General features: G+C 47.0%; 1 protein-coding gene across 1 annotated transcript in view; it reads left to right on the top strand.

The window, feature by feature from the left end:
* The first annotated feature begins 319 nt into the window (after positions 1-319).
* The window catches only part of LOC137424185 (E3 ubiquitin-protein ligase Midline-1-like), a 70,033-nt gene continuing 47,801 nt past the window's right edge, over positions 320-22,551 (top strand). The window contains exons 1-2 of the mRNA XM_078773595.1: positions 320-511; positions 980-1,378. Coding sequence (XP_078629721.1) covers positions 320-511; positions 980-1,378 — 591 coding nt within the window. The remainder of the gene's footprint in view (positions 512-979; positions 1,379-22,551) is intronic.

Here is a 22,551-nt window from a genome sequence, read left to right as displayed (position 1 = left end):
CTCTCAGAAGCCTGTATCTCACAGAAAGCTGCCGGTGTTTCGGTCCGAGTAAGAGGACAGTTTGCATGTCGAGGAATTCATGCAGTTTAGTAATCTTTACTTCGGTGTCTCTTTCGTTCCCTATATTTTAGCTTCTGCTCAAATCAGACTTGTGTGCTTTTAGTAAGGTCCAAATTTAACAAACCCCCCCCCCCCCCCTAATCTTCAGATCATATCAGAGTTGTCAAAAATAAATAAATATGTTTAAATAAATATATATTTAACACTGCAGGTGTTGAACACAAAGCGCTCATATCAAAAACAGAATTTAGTGCAAAATATGTCTGGAGACGTGAGCGTGAAGATCGATGAAGATCTGAAGTGTCCGGTGTGTCTTGATGTTTTCACGGACCCGGTGCGATTGGCGTGCGATCATTGCTTTTGCTTGACCTGCCTCCAGCAGCTGTGGCATGGTCCAACAACCGATGAGAGCCAAAATCGCTCCTGCCCTGAATGCAAGCGCAATTACCAGGTAGGTACCTGTCTTTCCTGCCTCCTCGATATCAGTACCCTCATTTGAACCGAGGATATTGACCTTGCTATCTCAGCCTTGACTGTTTATTACCCTTTTTGGTTTCGGTTTCGGTTTTGCTTTTCTGTATTTTGTTCCCATTCATAATCAAATCCAAGCTTGGTGTTGGCTTAGTGGTTAGGGTGCTGGCTAGGGATTCGAGGATCCTGGGTTTGAATCCCGGTCGATCACTGAATTAACACCAGGGGGGTTGACTCAGCCTGTCATCATTCTGAGGTCAGCAAATTGAGTACCAGTTCACTGGTAATTCCCTGTATGTCGCAAGACGCGACTTACAGGGTTAGTGGCAGAAAGGGCATCCGGCCATAAAACATTTCTTCAAAAAAAGGGACCACGGTGCCCGAAAAACCTGCGGGGAAAAATAACCTCGAAAAGTGTTTCATAATCGAATTCACTTTTCTTTTCTAGGTGTCTCCAGCATGGCGACGTGACCCGGATCTTCAGGCTCGGGCAGTGCGGGTTTGGTCTCTGCTTGAAACAGCCTCTCAATCCCAACGGACGTCTGCTTGTGATCATTGCCTCGACCACTCGGCAGCCGCTGTGAAGACCTGCCTCACGTGTGACGCGACGCTCTGTGCCGAGCACGTGCGGCCGCACCTCAATCGGCCCGCTTTCCGTGCGCACACCTTGGCCGACCTGCTCAGCGGAGGAGAGGACGGAGAACTTCGCAAGTGCGGGCGGCACAACGAGCTGCTCAAACTGTATTGCCAGAATGATCGAGTGTGTGTGTGCTCACTCTGCGTGGTTATTGGAGAGCACAAGAACCACAGCGTGATCACCGCTGAGGAAGCCTACGAACATCTCCAGGTACGTTTACCTTCATGTATTCATGTACCGTATAATATTACTGTGCAAAAGTGGCCACCTGGAAAATAAACATTGTTAATGTCACACTGGCATATTATGGTAAATTAAAGGTGGACAATGTGTGCATATATATGTGTATATGTGTAAATGTGTGTGCATATATATGTGTATATGTGTGAATGTGTAAATGTGTGTATGTATATATATATATATATATATATATATATATATATATATATATATATATATATATATATATCTATCTATCTATCTATCTATCTATCTATCTATCTATCTATATATATATATATATATATATATATATATATATATATATATATATATATATATATATATATATATATATATATATATATATCTATATATATATCTATATATATATATATATATATATATATATATCTATATATATATATATATATATATATATATATATATATATATCTATATATATATATATATATATATATCTATATATATATATATATATATATATATATATATATATATATATATATATATATATATATATATATATATATATATATATATATATATATATATCTATCTATATATATATATATATATATATATATATATATATATATCTATATATATATATATATATATATATCTATATCTATATATATATATATATATATATATATATATCTATATATATATCTATATCTATATATATATATATATATATATCTATATCTATATATATATATATATATATATATATATATATATATATATATATATATATATATATATATATCTATATATATATATATATATATATATATATATCTATATATATATATATTGTTACGGGCCGCGGATAAGATGTTGTTTTGCCGAGCGGATGGCACCGCGGCCGAACAGTTACCTCGACTATCCCGATTCCTGGACGTTGGCCGAAATCGCGCCACAGGTATTCAATTTGGAAACCACTAAAGCGACCGAATGTAAAGAGGAAGAAGAAGAAGACGTACAGAAGAGTAACAGGATTTATTATTTACACGCTCAAAGTAACCAAGGAGAAGGAAAGATAATAAAATAATATACAGAAGAATCAGAGACACAGTGCAATTATTAGCTTACCTACAGTCTTAATTATTACCCAGGGACAGAACAAACAAAGACAGACTCACGCGGGGAATGATGATAGGAATGGCAGGAGGTGGATGGCTGGAGGGGAGGAAGGTTCAGCTGGACCCGCAGCACGGTCGGGTCGGGGATTAGCAGCCGCCGCCCTTTCTCGATCGGCGCGTTTAACAGCCGCCGTTCCACTTCCGATCGGTGCGTTTAGCAGCCGCCGTTCCTTCGCGGCCCTGCTCGAAACTGCCGTCAAGGCCCCCAAGCTGCTGTGGCTGAAGCTGCTGTGGCTGCTGCTGCTGTGACTGAACTTGCGGTGGCTGGAGCTGCTCTTTTTGGGATCCCTTACTCAACTCTTCTCGTACTCAACTCAACTCTTCTTGTACTCAGTCCAACCACACTTTGCACGTCTCTCGCTTGGTCCAGCCTCCCCTCGGTTCTTGCACGCGCGCTTTTATAGCGCCTCAGGCGATCAAGCCGCCGGCCTTTAGGACACGCCCCTCGGTGAGCTCGCTTCGGCCCTGATTGGTGGGCACAGGCCCTCTGACTCCACCCTTGATGACGATGGGCGGGCACGCCCTTCTTCCCCGAGCTGAGCACATGTTTAATGGCGGCTATTGTAGTTGGCAGTCGAAGTTTTGGGAGTGGGAATGGGAATGAAAGGGAATCTATCTTATTTCACTTGGTGCAATGGAGTGTCATCTTAATGGAAGACAAGGCCTTACCCTAATACACATAACAAAGATATAACTATGGAACAAGGGGGGAAAATCTATGATTGGCTAACGTGTGGTGTTTATGAACTAGTTACGGGACGCACTTTGACCTTTATACAACACTGGAGTAAGGAGGATGATATTTTACAACAATTTACACTACCACAACAAAAAAAACAAACCATTCTCATATCCACAACAATATATATGTGTGTGTATGTATATATATACATATATCTATATATATATTTATATACATATATCTATATATACACAAAGAATTAAGTTAAGCACCCCCCCCGTTTTTTTACAACCTCGCACATTACAAGTTTGTTGTCGTCAAAACAGTGTAATATACCCATGATATTGCTATATTTTCTGGAGAAGTGATATTATGGTCACATAAAAACATAACAATCATGCCGTTTTCAATATTTTATTCTGAATAATTTAAGGTGAAATTTTTTGGGAATTTTAGGCATATTTTCACCTCAATTTAAGTATGGAGCTATAGGTCCATCACGGACAGTGTGGATGACGTTTATGTTTTCTAACGTACAGTCATTGTTCTGAGAAGACCTCTAGCGATCTTTGCGTCAATAACGTGTGTAGGACCCACGTGATCGGATCACTGACTCAACCAATCACTTTTTTTCACTTTGATCACTCGATTTCATCAATGGATAATTGCTAATGTCATACCAATCATTATTTGATCTCACATACCTTAGAATATATGCCAATGTATACATATACACAAAGAATATATATTAGGGGGTGCTTACCTTAATTCGTTGTGTAGGGGTGCTTAACTTAATTCTTTGTGTATATATATATATATATATATATATATATATATATATATGTATATATGTATATATATATATATATATATATATATATATATATATATATATATATATATATATATATATATATATATATATATATATATATATAAAAATATATATATGTATGTATATATATATATAAATATATATATGTATGTATATATATATATATATATATATATATATATTGTTACGGACCGCGGATTAGGATGTTATTTACCGAGCGGTGGTATTACCGCCGCCGAACAGTGCTTCCCCATTTCTTCCCGATTCACCCAGACGTTGGCCAAATCGCGCTATGCTAAATCAATGATTGAAAGGACACGACGACTGGGATAGATGAAACGACGCAAGGGGTACAGTTCTCAAGACCTCCGGAGGAGGGTATAATTACAGTGGTGGAGAAAAGGGGGTAGATTACAAGGCAGAGTGAGGTAAAGACACAGAAGAGATGGGCACTTAAATACCGTCTTATCTTAACCCAGACAGACCACGGACAAGGTAGACTTACACAGGGATTGATGGCAGGAAGGGACAGGTAGGTCGATAGCACAAGGTGCACCTTGGCTCGGGGACAGGATAAAGCACGGTCCAAAAGATGCAGGGAGGCCTCACAGCGCTCGGAGGTGGTCTTGCTTGCTCCAAGCTCAGCGCGCATCTCACGTCACCTCCCTCTCACTGCGCATGCTCAGCGGGGAGTGACACGCCCTCGGCTGGTTAGTTCCGCCCCACTGGGGCCGGTCCGCCGCTTCCATTGGGTGCGGGGGTTACCGGGCTCCGCCCTTGACGAGGAGCTGACAGGGAGCCCCTGTTTGGTAACCCCGTCGAGCACATGTTCGATGGCGGCTCGTTGGGAAGGCCTGGTGCCCTCCCACCACCCCTACCAACCAAGCCGGAGTGAGGACGCGCACTCCCTGCGCTCGTTGTTGTTGTTGTTGTTGTTGTTGTTGTTGCTGAACTGTGAGGAAGAGCTGCGGGGAGGTATTGGGAGGTCCTAAACTTCCTAACGGTGCCATACAATCACATTCTGGTGCAACGAAGGGTCAGAATTAATGGAAACGAATCCTTAACTGACATAGACTAAGAATAACTAGCAAGATGGCCTCTTGTTGTCTTACATGAGATGCGGTGAACCTGGGTGCGACATTTAATGGGGGAAATAGGGGGAGGTCGGGTCTACAGAGTGTTGTTTACAGAAAATGGGACTAGGGACTAGGGAATGGGGGATTGGGGAGAGTTGGGAAGTATTGAGGAAATAGGGGAATATTTACAAGCGGATATGGATGGATGCAAATCCCATATCCGCAACACTGCACCCTTCTCGACCTCGGGGCAGCCCGACCCGATAAAATTTTACCTACTTTAGTGTGGCACTCAGATGTAGTTCCCTCTACTATTAACTCAACCCTGAGTGCGACAGTTTTACAGATGTTCACAAATGAGTAAATATGTCCCCCTGCGACGTTGCACCCTTCTCCTAACAGAAACACACCCACAGGATAACCGAATCACGGAAAGCATCCTCAAACTAAACATACAGCCGGTAGGGAGCATCATTTATACAAGACTACACTGATATTTACACTACGATCCAGGACCTGTTCTTTGAGGAACACATGCAGATGTTATGCATAGGGAGAGCACGCATGCCAGCATCGATACACCAACCCATGAGTGCCCTGTGGCCCTACGGCCTTTAATAATGTGCAGAGCACCCCTTCCAAGCACCAAAAGCACCACCCCATTATGCACAGTCAGCACCATCCGGTGCACCAATAAAGTGTTCATAAAACTGCACAATCAAGTGTCCATGGTCACCGGTGGTGTCGCAGCCGGCCGATGTTCTGCCGCTGGTCTTGCCTTCATGGAGTGCACTTGGCCTTCTGGCTTCTTTAGAAATAAAGAAAGGCGCCAACCACGTCCATTTCTGAATTGTGGCCATCAGGGGGGCCAACTAAAAGTGGTTCACCTGTATGGCATAGGTGCCACGTTGACCCAGAGGTCCATCAACGGGCGGGTGGTGCTTGACCGCAAAAGAACTGCGGTCCATTGTGGGCGGCCACAAAAATTGCGGTCCATATGGTGTATCGATCCAGGCAGCAAGCAGCGGAAGTACAGGCCCACAACTGCGGAGCCAGCACCTCTCTCTCCCCTCTCTCCGCCCCAAAGCCAGATCCTCGGAGGTGGGAGACAAAAGAAGACAGGTGAGTAAGGTGGTAAGGGCGCAAAAGTGCATGCAATATAAGGTAATGCACACTGGGAGCACATGGGAACCAGGTGAGACAGGTCCGTTCCTACCATACGCCCCCCCCCCCCCACCAGGTAACCTACATTGCCCCTCCCTTACCCCTTACTGTATCCACAAAACACAACACTACCCATAAACATCTACTTTACACATCAACAAACGTCCCTACTGTCTTCCCCGTTCCTCCCATAAACCAAATTCGTCTTCTCTCCCTCCTAACCAATCAAATTTGCCATTTCCAACTCTCATCAAAATTTGCCATCTCCAACTCAACATCAAAATTTGCCATCACCAATTCATCATCAGTCCCTCCTAAGGAGGGAGAGATGGAATCACCCCAATGTCTCATCCACGTCGTGATGCGTCTCACAAATCCAAACAGCAATTCTCATTTCCTGCAACACAAAACAAAGAAAACACAGGTGTGGAGTCATCATCATCACCTCAGGTAAGTGGCTGCGTATGGTGCGACAGGTTCATCAATCCTAACTATTTCCTAAATGACTTTGACAACTTTACATTACCCGGGGTCTTTCTCCTTTTGGACCTCTAGCGATCTTTGCGTCAATAACGTGTGTAGGACCCACGTGATTGGCCCTCACTGGCCCTCACAAACCATTGGCCCTCACTACTCTATGTGGTTCGAAGAACCAAAATCCCATTGACCATCTGTGGTGCTCACCATCAATTTGGGTCTCACTCCCCGATTCAACCCCCGGTGCCCTTGCACAATTTCTGGGCCAGGGGCGTGTAGCTCTCCCAGCAGGTCTACCCACCTGCACACCTCCACCACTGTAGTTGCCACCCGAGCTTACCTAGCTCCTCACCCTAACCTAACTAACTGGGGAAGGCCCCTCCTGGCTCTGTCACCCCTTGGTGCCCTCTGGCACTGGGCTACCCGGGTCCGTCCTCCGGATCCTCGGGCCCCATCCACAACTCTACCGGCTCCCAGAGCCCACCTGCGGCCTCACCTGGCCGACATCCTTACAGTGGTGGAGTGCCCAAACCAACTACACACACTAACAGGCTACACGCCCAGCCATTCCCACGACACTAATGCACCCATTCAAACATCATTCTTCCACCCGCACCACAGATGCCAATATCCAACCACAATTTACCTGTACCCTCTACCTAACATTTACACTACCCGCCCCGGGTATTCGTGATGGGGTCCATCCTTCCCCCATCCACACCTTCGCACCATGCACACCACTCCGTACCACTTACTCCAACTCTCTCCACACCACTCATTCTCTGCTCCATATATTCCACACACCTGTACTTGCACACCTGTGCTCTCATACTTGGTGCCGCCTGCACCCTTCTCTCCCCCAAGCGCATTCGCGCTGATCCACAACACTCACTACTCACCATGACACTCATCCGCAATGCTCTCTCATTCATCACTTGTACACTCACACACACCTCGGAGCATTGCCTCACCGATGCCTCATTTGAAGCTGCTCACCAGCACTTCCATTCATACTGCATCATCTGCTCTGTCTACTCCCTTTTAAAACTCGCGCTCCTCCATCTTCCCTTACACTCAGCGCTCCCACGTCATTATCAAACACTAAGCTACTACGTCCCCACTACAGGTACCAAGTCTCTTACTTAAATCTTGTCACCTATAGTCACCTCTAGTCCCTATCAATATATCCTAACCCACCCGGGCTAGTTTTCACTGCCATACACCCCATAATCTATCGCGCATTTGCCCCGATTTGTGAGGGATGACAGAGTTGCCATCCCACCACATCGGGCATCTCCCACTACCAATTTTGCACATCAAATTTCAACAAATCAAAAATTTGCCAATCACTACCCATCATCTGCCAATCCTTTGCCAATCATCAAATTTTGCTTTTTTTCTAATTTCGGGGCCAAAACACTATCCTCATCACCCGTCTACTTACTAGATCCTCTCGGTGCGCCAATTCACTTCTAAAGCTCGGCTTCGTACAGCCGAGCAATGAATGCGGGTTCTTTGGTGCCGGCGGCTGGATGCGTCCGACACTCGGTGCAGGGAAGGAGGTTTACCTGGGCCGAGATCCCACGCACCATCTCGGCACGGAGCCATCCCATGGCCCGATCTCGACCTGCCGGAATGCCTCAACAAAAAGGGGTCGCCATGACGACCCTTCCTATCGGGCTGCCCGCTCCGCTTAATGGAGCACGGACGCGGCCGTTCAAAGCGCGGCCCGGCGTGGATCGCGTACGGCGGTTCTTTCGAAACCGCCGTGGTTCGGATCCCCGCTGGTCCTCGCGGCACGCGAAGCTGCCCGACGCGCACCGAGGGCCCGATTCGGCTAAATGTCGTTCTAACCGCTAACCCGGTTACCGTCGATGCCTCACCTGCATGCTTACACGCATACGCTACCCTTTTCTTGCCCATACATCCAGCTGTTCCCATGCTCCTCGTCGTACCTTCTCTAACACACCCAGGTACACTCATTCCGCTCACATACTTGGTCACACACCTGACCACCGAACACCTTGGCACACATTCGTCGCTCGCACACCTCACCAACACAACTCTTCGCGCCCCCTCCTCGGTCACCTCCTCTGTGACAATCACAGGTGTGCTCTCACTCGCACACCCAACCACGTGCCTCACGACCAATTCCAGTGTGCATTCCCACACACGCTCTACCCTTCCAGGTGTGCATCCTTCCATTCCAGGTGTACATCCTGTCTCACCTGTCATAACCAACTCACGCTCCGTGTCACTCTCACTACTTTCACCACCACTCTTGACAGCGCACTCACCCTTACTCTCGACAGCGCACTCTTTCCTCATGCACCTGTCCGTCACACACCTTTCTTGCGCACCCTCTTGTGCACACTCTTTCGTTACTTCCTCCGTAACACTCACCACAGGTGTACACTCTTCCTTACTTTTGACAGCGCACTCTTTCCCCATGCACCTGTCCGTCACACATCTTTCTCGCGCACCCTCTCCCGTTACATCCTCTGTAACACTCACCACAGGCGTGCATGCTTCCGTTACATCCTCTGTAACACTCCTCTACGCGCTTCCATGTGCTCCCTCGCACACGCACTACGACCGACTCACTCTCGACAGCACCCTCACTCCTTGGCGCACACTTTTTCCTCACATGCCCCAGAGTCGGACTTTCTTGCACACCTCCTTTTTCGCACACCAGACCTGTCGCACACTTCACCAACGGCCTCTCACGAACACCCGGGTCCATCTCGACCCCCAAGCTTATTAAATCACCTGGCGCATCATACGCACGACCATATTGGTCACCACTTACACCGGGTCCTCTTTCTCTTCGCTTCTCCTCCATCACCTGCGAATCCCTCATCCGGTTAATGAGCACATCATCACGATCCGAACACAGACTTTGGACCAATTCTTTTACTTCCTCTTTTATATCTTTCTTATCCCCTCTCCGTCGCTTCTTAATTTCGCTCACCCCTTCTTCCACTTCTTCTAATTTCTGCTTCACCTCTTTTATTTCCCGGTGCGTCTCCTCAAGTTCGTCCTCTAAGGCTACCTTGACCGTTTCTATGTGCGTCCTCACCTGCCGGTCCTTCGTCTCCATTACCTCTGTCATCTCGTCCAACCTCGTTGTCAGTCCCTCACGTACCATCTGACATTGCCTCTGTGTCGCTATCAAGTCATTTTTTATGTCGTTTTGTGTCGCTTTTAACCCTCCTAGTACCGCAGTGTTCCTTTGAACCTGCTCCGTTAGTTCTTTTTGTCCCTCCGTCAGCTGTTCCACTCCCAGCGTCTACTCCTCTATACCACCTTGCAATTTTACAGTCCCCTTTCTCACCTCCTTCTTCATGCGCTCCTCACAGTGCCTCACCTCCTCGCGCACTCCTCCGACCTCCTCACTCACACCTCTTCTGATCTCCCCTCCCATCACTTGCATCTCCTGCCCAGATGCCACCCTCATCTGCTCCATTTCCTCCCTGTGAGCATCCAATTTAGTTTCTACCCCATTCTGACCCCCTCTATCTGCTGCCCCATTTGTTTAACTTCCCTTTCCGCTTGGTTCCTCATGTCCCTCAATTTGCCTTCCATACTGTTTTCTAACCCCTCTAACCCCTTTTTCATCCCTTCCATTTGATTCTCTTGAGCGGCCATTCTGTTTTCTACCCCCGTTAACCCCTCCTGTATTTCCCCTAATCTATTGTCTAATCCCTCAAATTTGTTGTCTAGTCCCTCAAATTTGTTTCCTAATCCCTCTATTCTACTCCCTAACCCTCCGATCTGGGCCCCCATGTCCTCCCTCAATTTCTCGCTATTGGACCCCATGTCCTCCCTCAATTTCTCGCTATTGGACCCCATCCTTTGTTCTAACCGTTGGCTATTGGCCCCCATGTCATTCCTTAATTGCTTGCCCATTCTTTGTTCCAATTGTTCGCTATTCTGGGGCATGTCCATCGGCGGCACAGGTACAGCTACCGCAATCCCCTGCGCGGCGCCGACCTGTTGTTCGCGCTCCTCTTCCCCATGCCTAGCGCCGCCATTTTGCGAACCTGCCGCCCTCACTGCTTCGCTCTCCTCATGTCCCTCAATTTGGTCCTGGATCGACCCTGCCTCACTCTCCTCTACCGGAACCCAGCCGTCTTGATCTGCCATAGCGCGACTTTCAAAATTCGGGTTTTTGTAAAACAAAAGCAAATTTCGGTACTTTATAATTTTGACCAAATTATTTTTTTTTAACTGTTTTATAAATTTGGTTCGGGCCTCGTATCTCACTCCTCGACACCAGTTGTTACGGACCGCGGATTAGGATGTTATTTACCGAGCGGTGGTATTACCGCGGCCGAACAGTGCTTCCCCATTTCTTCCCGACTCACCCGATTCACCCAGACGTTGGCCAAATCGCGCTATGCTAAATCAATGATGGAAAGGACACGACGACTGGGATAGATGAAACAACGCAAGGGGTACAGTTCTCAAGACCTCCGGAGGAGGGTATAATTACAGTGGTGGAGAAAAGGGGGTAGATTACAAGGCAGAGTGAGGTAAAGATACAGAAGAGATGGGCACTTAAATACTGTCTTATCTTAACCCAGACAGACCACGGACAAACGGACAAGGTAGACTTACACAGGGATTGATGGCAGGAAGGGACAGGTAGGTCGATAGCACAAGGTGCACCTTGGCTCGGGGACAGGATAAAGCACGGTCCAAAAGATGCAGGGAGGCCTCACAGCGCTCGGAGGTGGTCTTGCTTGCTCCAAGCTCAGCGCGCATCTCACGTCACCTCCCTCTCACTGCGCATGCTCAGCGGGGAGTGACACGCCCTCGGCTGGTTGGTTCCGCCCCACTGGGGCCGGTCCGCCGCTTCCATTGGGTGCGGGGGTTACCGGGCTCTGCCCTTGACGAGGAGCTGACAGGGAGCCCCTGTTTGGTAACCCCGTCGAGCACATGTTCGATGGCGGCTCGTTGGGAAGGCCTGGTGCCCTCCCACCACCCCTACCAACCAAGCCGGAGTGAGGACGCGCACTCCCTGCGCTCGTTGTTGTTGTTGTTGTTGTTGTTGTTGTTGTTGTTGTTGTTGTTGTTGCTGAACTGTGAGGAAGAGCTGCGGGGAGGTATTGGGAGGTCCTAAACTTCCTAACGGTGCCATACAATCACATTCTGGTGCAACGAAGGGTCAGAATTAATGGAAACGAATCCTTAACTGACATAGACTAAGAATAACTAGCAAGATGTCCTATAGTTGTCTTACATGAGATGCGGTGAACCTGGGTGCGACATTTAATGGGGGAAATAGGGGGAGGTCGGGTCTACAGAGTGTTGTTTACAGAAAATGGGACGAGGGAATGGGGGATTGGGGAGAGTTGGGAAGTATTGAGGAAATAGGGGAATATTTACAAGCGGATATGGATGGATGCAAATCCCATATCCGCAACAATATATATATATATATATATATATATATATATATATATATATATATATATATATATATATATATATATATATATAAATAAATATATATATCTATATGTATATATATATATATATATTGTTACGGTTTTTAGAACCTTCACTTTGTAAATTTAGTATTAAAATTCCTGTGTACATTTCCCCTTTTAATTGGCTGTTAATTGAAATGAGTGCACCGTAGATAGTCCATATACATGCACGTAGAAAATCATATACCCTTCTAAATAGTTATTTCCTTATTATGTGTATTAGCTTAAGGCTCTGTCTCCCATTAATTGACCCTGCATTGCACCGAATTGAAATAAGATAGGATCCCTCCGACACCCCCATGGCCTCCGAAAAAGCGCCAGTACGGCGGCGTTCACCACTACTGCTTTGGCTTATTGTCAGCGCCTTTGCCGCCATTACGCACGTGGCCAAGCCTCGGAGAAGAAGGGGAGAGGAGCTACATCAAGGGCGTTACCCGCCCATCATCATCAAAAGGTGGAGCCAGCGAGCCCCCACCAGCCAACCAGGGTTCATGAGATACCATCCCGGGCGTGGCGCGCATTGATCTAAAAGTGCGTTATGAAAGCGCCCGCGCAAGCCTTTTCAGAGAGATGCGGCAGATGCGGCAGATGCGTGAACCAGGAGATGTGTGATCCAGCTGAACCGGAGAAGACAGAAAGACGTGAGGGGGTGCTGATATTGCGGCAATAAACAGAGACTCTCTCGGGGCCCTATTGTCGCCGGGGTTGTGAAGATGCAGAGCTGCCGGCTGCTGTTCGCACCGAGCCCGGAGCGTGAACTTCAACGCTTACCGCTGCCTGGATCCTTCTCCCCCCCTGACGCATCCTTAGCATCGGCCTGGACCATTCACTCCCTGAGCCATTCCTGCCTGAAATTCCCTATTTGTGTACGTGAGTTTGTTTTGTGTGTCTTGTCCCTGGGTATAAGTTAAGCTTGTTTAAGGAATTGCTCTGTGTCCTTCTGATCCTTCCATTTCCCTGTAAATTGCATTTCATTTCTTTTCTGCTTTGGTGGTGTGTAAATAATTAATGTCCTGTTATTTCCTACTTTTGCCTTCTTTTTCTTCCTCGTCCAATCGTCCTTGTCTTTTCCATCATTGAATACCTGTGGCACGATTTGGCCAACGAATAGGATCGGGTCTAGTTTTTGTTAATGGTTCGAGCCGCGGGCTGCTAATCCGCTCGGCAAATAACATCTTGTCCGCGGTCTCGAACGAGGTTGCTCACCTGCCTCGTGGAGGGAGCTGGGCAGCTTCAGGACTCACGTCGGTCAGTCGCAGACGAGGGGATTAATCCCCCCTTGGTAAGGGGAAAAGGGGCCAACATTGAGATCCATAACAATTGGTGCCAGGAGTGGGATTCGGACCTGAAGTGCGCCTAGCGCACTCAAAATTACGAGTGGCCAAAATTTTATTAAAACATCCAAATTTAAAATCGTGCCATGGATAGTCAAGGCGACCGGATGCCAGTGGGTGAGTTAGAAGGAGGGGTAGAATCGACCCAGGACCCCGGGGAGGATTTGGGAGTTAGGGATGAGCACAATACGCATTGGGTAGCGGAGGGTTCAGACACACAAAATGGCGGCCTCGCGCACGAGCTTGGGGGTGCACAAAATGGCGCCCTCCCGTACGTGACGGCGATAGCCGGCCCCCCTGTGCAAGACTGGGTGAGCATTAAACTATTGCTAATCCAGATGAATGCAAAAATGGACGCCATGATAGACGAAACAAGGTGTGATACGGGAGAATTGGAGGGCATAAATGACCGAGCCCAAGAAATTAATGAGGGGTTCGCGAGGGGGCATGCCACGTATGAGGTAAGGGAAGCGGAGAGGGACAGAGACGGCAGGTTGGGCGAGCAGGTCCCAGGGGTATGCGACGAGGTAAAGCGGGTCGAGAAGCGCTGGTTGAGCGAGTCGGAGCAAGGCACAGGTAACTGGACCGGGGTAGACATCGCGACCCGGGGTATGGAGAAGCCGGCGACCGCTGAGGTAGAGGGAATTTTATTAAAGCCAACGGTTGTCGAGGTGAACAAAGAAATAATGGGTATAGTTGAAATTGAAAAGACGACGGAGGTAGCCCGGGAATTGGAGGAAGGAATGGATAATGTGCAAAGTCACTGCTCACATCACGATGCTATGCTTAATAACACCAATGAAAGTTTGCAGGTGGTGTTGGAGCGAAGGAGAAGAATCCCCCAGGTGAGTCGTGCTGTATATTGTGCGGGGAGATTTTCCAGGAGGATGTTTGGTGACAAAATAATTTTCGCGCGCTTGGGATCGAGAAAGCATCCGGGCGTTGGTGAAGGGTCCCCTGTGAGTGGTGTGAGTGGAAATGGCGTGCTTGTGGGAAAAAAGTGTGCATCGGGGAATGAGCGTGTTACAAAGCGCGAGTGTGAAACCGAGTGCGAGCGAGAATGCACGTCGGATTGTACGGAGTGTGACACGGGGAGTGAGTTGGTGGTGGCGCAGGTGCGAGAGGGCACATTGGAGCGCGAGTGTGAAACCGAGTGCGAGCGAGAATGCACGTCGGATTGTACGGAGTGTGACACGGAGAGTGAGTTGGTGAAGGAGCGGGTGCGAGAATGCACGCTTGGAATGGTTGAGAGTGTGCGAGAATGCACACCTGAGTTGGTTGTGGCGTGTGTGCGGGAGAGCACATCGGAGCGCTTGAGTGGGTGGATGCAAGAGTGCACCCCCATGAGAGGTACGGAGTACGTACCGAGGGAGAGTGCGCAAGACGGTGCGCGAGGTGTGTTAAGGAAGTGTGCGAACGGCGAGTGTGCGCAAGAGGGTGCGCGAGATGTGTGGTGTGTAACAGGGAGTACGGTGGTGGAATTGACGAAGTGCTTGGGATGTATGAGAAACAAACGGAACGAGTGGTGTGAGCATGTCCGGGAGGCATCGACGTTGACCGGGGCAGCGTTTAGGGCGACGGATAGCGTGCGCGGTGCGCTTTGTTTGCAGCGAGGACCGGCCGGGACCGTAAGCGCGTCGCTCTTCGGAGCGTCGCGCACGATTCGGGCCAGGTCCCGCACTGAATGGTCGGTGCCGTGTCAGAGCGGCGATCGGTGCGATTCCGGGGGAGGGGGCCAGGTCGGACCTTCGCCCCCTGGTGGGGACGGGGTTCCGACCGGGCGAGATTGAGCCATCGGGCCGGAGACTGCAAGGATCCGCGCTGTGATGGTGCGTGGAATCTCGGCCCGACCAAACCGCCTCCCCTGAACCGAATGCCGGACGGATTCAACCTGCAGGCGACCAAACCACCCGAATGCATTGCTCGACTTTGCGAAGCCGAGTTTTAATGATGTAATGACGCACTGAGGCTCAGATATAGTGGACTGTGATGGTAATAGTGTTTTGGATCCGAAATTGAAAATAGTGGATAGGATTGGCAGTAATGATTGGCAAATGATTGGTAGAATGATTGGCAGTGATTGGCAAATTTTGATTTGCAGGAAATTGGATGGGCAAAATTAATAGTAGGAGATGCCCGATGTGGTGGGATGGCAAATCCACCATCCCTCACAAGGGGGCACATGAGCTATAGTTTTATGGGGTTTATGGCAGTGTAAGCTCGCCTAGGGAGGGTTAGGATAATGGATTAGGGACCTAGAGATGACCATAGGTAACGGTAGAGGTAAGTAGCGACATTGGACAGGTAGTTGGGGACATAGAGAGGTTAGAATGGATGATAACGACGTGGTATGTGCTTAGTTTAAAGGGAAGACGGGGAGCACCAAGTTAGAAGGAAACCAGGTAGAGCAGATGATGCCGTGTGTTTGAGAATCGAAAGTGTATGGAGCAGTGTATGAGTGAGTAATGGTGATTGTGGATTGTAGTGAGCGTGGAAGTGTATGGAGCAGTGTATGAGGAACAATTGTGGTTGTGCATTGTATTGAATGATTGAAGAAGCCTGGGAGGAAGGAGGGTGCAGGAAGCACCAGGTGTGATGGCACAGGTGTGCAAATACAGGTGTATGGAGAATGGTTGTGTGGTATACATGGAGTATGGAATATGTGGAGTATGGAATGGATGGTGTGGAGTGAGTATGGTGGAAACTGTGGAGTGGAGTGGATGGTGTGAAGGTGTGTATGGGGAGGATGGACCCCATCATGAATACCCGGGGAGGGTAGTTTAAGAGTTAGGTAGAGGGAGTAGGTAAATTGTGGTTGGATATTGGCATCTGTGGTGCGTGGTGGAAGAATGGTGTTTGAATGGGTGCATTAGTGACATGGAAATGGCTGGGCGTGTGGCCTGTTAGTGTGTGTAGTTAAATGGGCACTCCGCCACTGTTAGGATGCCAGCCAGGTGAGGCCGCGGGTGGGCTCTGGGAGCGGTTAGAGTTGTGGATGGGGCCCGAGGATCCGGAGGACGGACCCGGGTAGCCCAGTGCCAGAGAGGGCACCGAGTGGGGAGAGCGCCAGAGGGCCTTCCCCAGGTAGATAGGTTAGGGTAAGGAGCAGGTAAGCTCGGAGGCAACTGCAGTGGTGGAGGTGTGCAGGTGGGTAGACCTGCTGGGAGAGCCACACGACCCAGTCCTGAAATTGTGCAAAGGCACAGGGAGTTGAATCGGGGAAGTGAGACCCCAAATTGATGAAGCACCACAGTTTGGTCAATGGGAATTGGTTCTTAAAACCGCATAGAGTGTAAGATGGCCAATGGATTGGCAGGGAAAGACCCCGGGTAGTGTAAAGTGTGTTAATGTCATTTAGGAAGTAGTTAGGATTAAGAATCTCCTCGCACCATTTACATCCACTCACCTGAGGTGACAAAACTCCACACCATGCCATGTTATTGTTTTTTTTTGTGCAAATGTTTGGAATGTGAGACGCATCATGACGTGGGTGTGACATTGTGCTGATGTTCCATCTCTCCCTCCTTATGAGGATTGATGATGAATTGGTGATGGCAAGTTTGGATTAGTGGGATTGTGACGAATTTGGAGTAGGGGAAATATGGGGAAGACGTGACAGTAGCGACGAATTGGTAATGTGTAGATTTTTTTGTGTACATATGGGGTAAGGGCAAGGGTAGAGTAGGTAACAGGGGGGGTGACGTACGGTAGGGACGAGCTTTTCTCCGCTCAGTCTCCAGACGCACCTCACTCTGCATTGCCTTCGTTGATGTGTACCCTTGTGACCTTACCCCTCACTCACCTGTCTTCTCTGTCTTCCTTCCCCGACCCATGGATCGTGCTCTCTGGGCACTGAGGGGAGCGTGAGGGAGTTCGCCATTGTGTGCCCGAATCCCCGCAACCAGCTGCCTGCATCCACGCACCACTTATGGACCACATGTCTGTGGCTGAGCACCACTCATGGACCCCACGGGTTGGGGCATGGCCCCTCTGCTGGAACCGGCCACGATGGCCCAGGATCTTGCTTGCGGACCTCGGTGACGTGGCACCTATGCCACACAGGTGAACCACCCCTAGTCGGCCCCTGTGGGCCATAAATAAAAAGTGGACACGTTCTGTGCTTTTTATATCCACCAAATAGGCCGCAACCAAGAAGATGAAGTTGACAACATCTGGAAGAACAACGGCCAGCAGAGGGAGCCGAAGAGGAAGACCACCAACAGGGGTTTGTTTTTTTATTTTGAACTGTGGTGACTGTGCACTGACTGGTGCTTTATGGAGCTTTATGGTGCTCTTTATTGGTGCTGGTGCGTTGATGCAGTGCAGGCTGTCCCCCCACCCCCCCCCCCCCCAAAGAGAAATCACAGGTCCTGGGTTGCGTTTTGTAAATAGTCCAATCAGCGTCACTTGTAAATAATGCTCCCCACCGTTCATGTGTAGTTTGAGAACAATTCCGCAATTCGGTTGTCCTGTGGGCGTGAATCTGTTAGGTCGGGTGCAATGCAGCAGAGGGACATACTTATTTGTGTATTAAAACTGTCGCACTCAGGGTCAGGTTAATTGTAGAGGGAACGACACCTACGTGTCACACTAAGTTAAAGTTTTGTCGGCCCGAGACGTGCCGTGAGGAATGAGGGTGCTGTGTTACGGTTTTTAGAACCTTCACTTTGTAAATTTAGTATTAAAATTCCTGTGTACATTTCCCCTTTTAATTGTCTGTTAATTGAAATGAGTGCACCGTAGCTAGTCCATATACATGCACGTAGAAAATCATATACCCTTCTAAATAGTTATTTCCTTATCATGTGTATTAGCTTAAGGCTCTGTCTCCCATTAATTGACCCTGCATTGCACCGAATTGTAATAAGATAGGATCCCTCCGACACCCCCATGGCCTCCTAATAAGCGCCAGTACGGCGGCATTCGCCACTACTGCTTTGGCTTATTGTCAGCGCCTTTGCCGCCATTACGCACGTGGTCAAGCCTCGGAGAAGAAGGGGGGAGGAGCTACATCAAGGGCGTTGCCCGCCCATCGTCATCAAAAGGTGGAGCCAGCGAGCCCCCACCAGCCAACCAGGGTTCATGAGATACCATCCCGTGCGTGGCGCGCATTGATCTAAAAGCGCGTTAGAAAAGCGCCCGCGCAAGCCTTTTCAGAGAGATGCGGCAGATGCGTGAACCAGGAGATGTGTGATCCAGCTGAACCGGAGAAGCAAAGACGTGAGGGGGTGCTGATATTGCGGCAATAAACCGAGACCCTCTAGGGGCCCTATTGTCGCTGGGGTTGTGAAGACACAGAGCTGCCGGCTACTGTTCGCACCGAGCCCGGAGCGTGAACTTCAACGCTTACCACTGCCTGGATCCTTCTCCCCCCCCTGACGCATCCTTACCATCGGCCTGGACCATTCGCTCCCTGAGCCATTCCTGCCTGCAATTCCCTATTTGTGTACGTGTTTGTTTTGTGTGTCTTGTCCCTGGGTATAAGTTAAGCTTGTTTAAGGAATTGCTCTGTCCTTCTGATCCTTCCATTTTCCTGTAAATTGCATTTCATTTCTTTTCTGCTTTGGTGGTGTGTAAATAATTAATAAATCCTGTTATTTCCTACTTTTGCCTTCTTCTTCTTCCTCATCCGATCGTCCTTGTCTTTTCCATCATTGAATACCTGTGGCACGATTTGGCCAACGAATAGGATCGGGTCAAGTTTTTGTTAATGGTTCGAGCCGCGGGCTGCTAATCCGCTCGGCAAATAACATCTTGTCCGCGGTCTCGAACGAGGTTGCTCACCTGCCTCGTGGAGGGAGCTGGTCAGCTTCAGGACTCACGTCGGTCAGTCGCAGACAAGGGGATTAATCCCCCCTTGGTAAGGGGAAAAGGGGCCGACATTGAGATCTGTAACAATATATATATATATATATATGTGTGTGTGAATGTGTAAATGTGTGTGCATATATATGTGTATATGTGTGTATATATATGTGTGAATGTGTAAATGTGTGTGAATGTGTGTGAATGTGAATGTTTGTGTGTGAGTGTATACATATATATCTGTGCAGCGTCTGTCCTGTCCTGTGTTGTGTTGTCATGTGTTGTCTTCTCTTGTCACTGTACTACTTTCTCAAACTTTTGTGAAATCGTACCAAACTTCTGGTATGCACATATCTCTCCCGTGGGTATGTCCTAAGGGTATTTTCTTTGAAAAATTTTCCTTTTTTTTTTTTTTGGGAATTTATCTGGGGAATTTTTTTTTTAAACTTAAGTTTTCAACTTCAATTGTTTATAAAATGTGATATCACGTATATTACAAATACATTTGTGCAAAATAATTGTTTGAATTATGATTGGTTTAAACCATGACAAAACGGCAACTCGGGTACAGTCATTTATCTATATATCTACACATCTGGGCAGTGTCTGTGTAGTCACTTAACGGCTTCCTCAAACTTTTGTTTCCGTGGTTGTGAAGTGTTTTTAATAACGTTGTGGTGGTTTTGAATCACGTGGTGGTGATGTATTTTGAATTATGTGGTGGTGAGGTGTTTTTAAATGACGTGGTGGTGAAGTGTTTTAAAATCACATGGTGGTGAGGTGTTTTAAAGTCACATGGTGGTGAGGTGTTTTGAATTACGTGGTGGTGAGGTATTTATAATTATGTGGTGGTGAGGTGTTTTTAATTATGTGGTGGTGAGGTGTTTTGAATTAGTTGGTGATGAGGTGCTTTGAATTACGTGGTGGTGAGGTATTTTGAATTACTTTTGGTGCGATGTTTTTAAATGACGAGGTAGTGAGGTGTTTTTAATTTCGTGGCTGTGAGGTGTTTTTATTACGTGTTTTATGGCTGTGAGGTGTTTTAAATTACTTGGTGGTGAGGTGTTTTGAATTACTTGGTGGTGAGGTGTTTTGAATTACGTGGTGGTGAGGTGTTTTGAATGACGTGGTGGTGAGATGTAATCGTCCCAAACTTCCAGTCTGCACCTACCCCTCCCCGATGTACAGTCACGTGCTAAAGTAAGTACACCCCATGTAAAGTTTTGAAGTTTTCAACATATTTCAACATACAGCTGTTTGATCTTCATTTCAACCATATTGATAGATAAAGGTGATATAATATAACAAATATCATGAAACATTTACATTTTGTAGTCCATTGTATAATTTAAATAAACATAAATGCAAATTTCGCATGTGGAAAAAGTAAGTACATCCCTACATTTATCACTACTTCAAATACCTAAAATTAGAATCAGGTGCACCAGCTCAGGTGCCAATGATTAGAACATCGTTAGAGAGGATCTTGGAGGAACCCATCTTATTTAAACCTCAGACATTTAGTTTGGTTTGCTCTTTGTTGTTGAAGTGTGCAGCATCATCATGCCAAGATCAAAAGAGCTCTGAGGCCTTCAGAAAGAAGGTTATAGATGCCTACGAGTCTGGGAAGGGACTTAAGATCTCCAAACAATTTGAAATCAATCATTCGACTGTCCGGAAGATGATCTACAAGTGGAGAAGATTCCAAACAACTGCCAACTTGTTCAGGCCAGGCAGCCCCAGCAAGTTCAGCCCGAGAGCAGACCGCAAGATGCTGAAAGAAGTCTCTAAGGACCCCAGAATGTCATCACGGGACCTCCAGGTAGCTCTTGCCACTGTTGATGTCAAAGTGCACGAGTCCACCATTAGAAAGAGACTGCACAAATTTGATCTACATGGGAGGGTGATCTACATGGGACTTTGCTGTCCAGAAAGAACATCAGGGCAAGAATAAAGTTTGCCAATGAACACCTTGGCAAAGACCAGCACTTCTGGAACAATGTGCTCTGGACAGATGAGTCAAAGGTAGAGCTATTTGGCCACGGTACCAGAAGACATGTTTGGCGAAAACCAAAGACAGCATTTGACCACAAGAACCTGATACCAATTATAAAGCATGGTGGTGGAAATATTATGGTTTGCGGCAGCTTTGCTGCATCAGGGCCTGGGCAGCTCACTATCATAGAATCCACTATGAATTCTTCATTGTACCAGAGGGTGCTTGAGGATAATGTAAGGCCATCTGTCGGAGAGTTGAAGCTCAACCGAAGGTGGACCTTGCAACATGACAATGACCCTAAACATACCAGTAAATCCACCAAGGAATGGCTGAAAAGAAAGAAATGGAGGGTTCTGGAATGGCCAAATCAAAGCCCGGATCTAAATCCCATCGAGATGTTGTGGGGGGATTTGAAACGAGCTGTGCATGCAAGAAACCCCTCAAACATCGCACAGCTGACAGAATTCTGCATGGAGGAGTGGGCAAAAATTTCTTCCAGTCGATGTCAGAGACTGTTAGACAGTTATAAGAAACGCCTACTTGAGGTTGTTTCTGCCAAAGGGGGCAATACCACCTATTAGAGCCAAGGGTGTACTTACTTTTTCCACATGTGAAATTTGCATTTATGTTTATTTAAATTATATAATGGACTACAAAATGTAAATGTTTCATGATATTTGTTATATTATATCACCTTTATCTATCAATATTGTTGAAATGAAGATCAAATAGCTGTATGTTGAAATATGTTGAAAAAGTCAAAACTTTACATGGGGTCTTCTTACTTTTTCACGTGACTGTATGTGCTGAGGGGTTCTTTCTTGAAAAAAAAACATTTAACCTGAATCTTCAACATAAATTGCCCATAAAAATGTAATATCACAAACACAACAAATACATTTGTGCAAAATAATTGTTTGTATTATGATTGGTGTAAATCATGACAACACAGCAACTCAGGTACAGTCATTATCCTCAGCTAAAATAAGCCCGTTCCTCAGTAACTACGCTTCGCCTCACCAAGCTAGTATATATATATATATATATATATATATATATATATATATATATATATATATATATATATATATATATATATATATATATTGTTACGGACCGCGGATA

This window comes from Myxine glutinosa, chromosome 3, assembly GCF_964187855.1.
Source record: "Myxine glutinosa chromosome 3, kmMyxGlut1.1, whole genome shotgun sequence".
Lineage (NCBI taxonomy): Eukaryota > Metazoa > Chordata > Myxini > Myxiniformes > Myxinidae > Myxine > Myxine glutinosa.
Note: the sequence above shows the minus strand (reverse complement) of the source record. Positions and strands in the feature narration are given on the sequence as shown.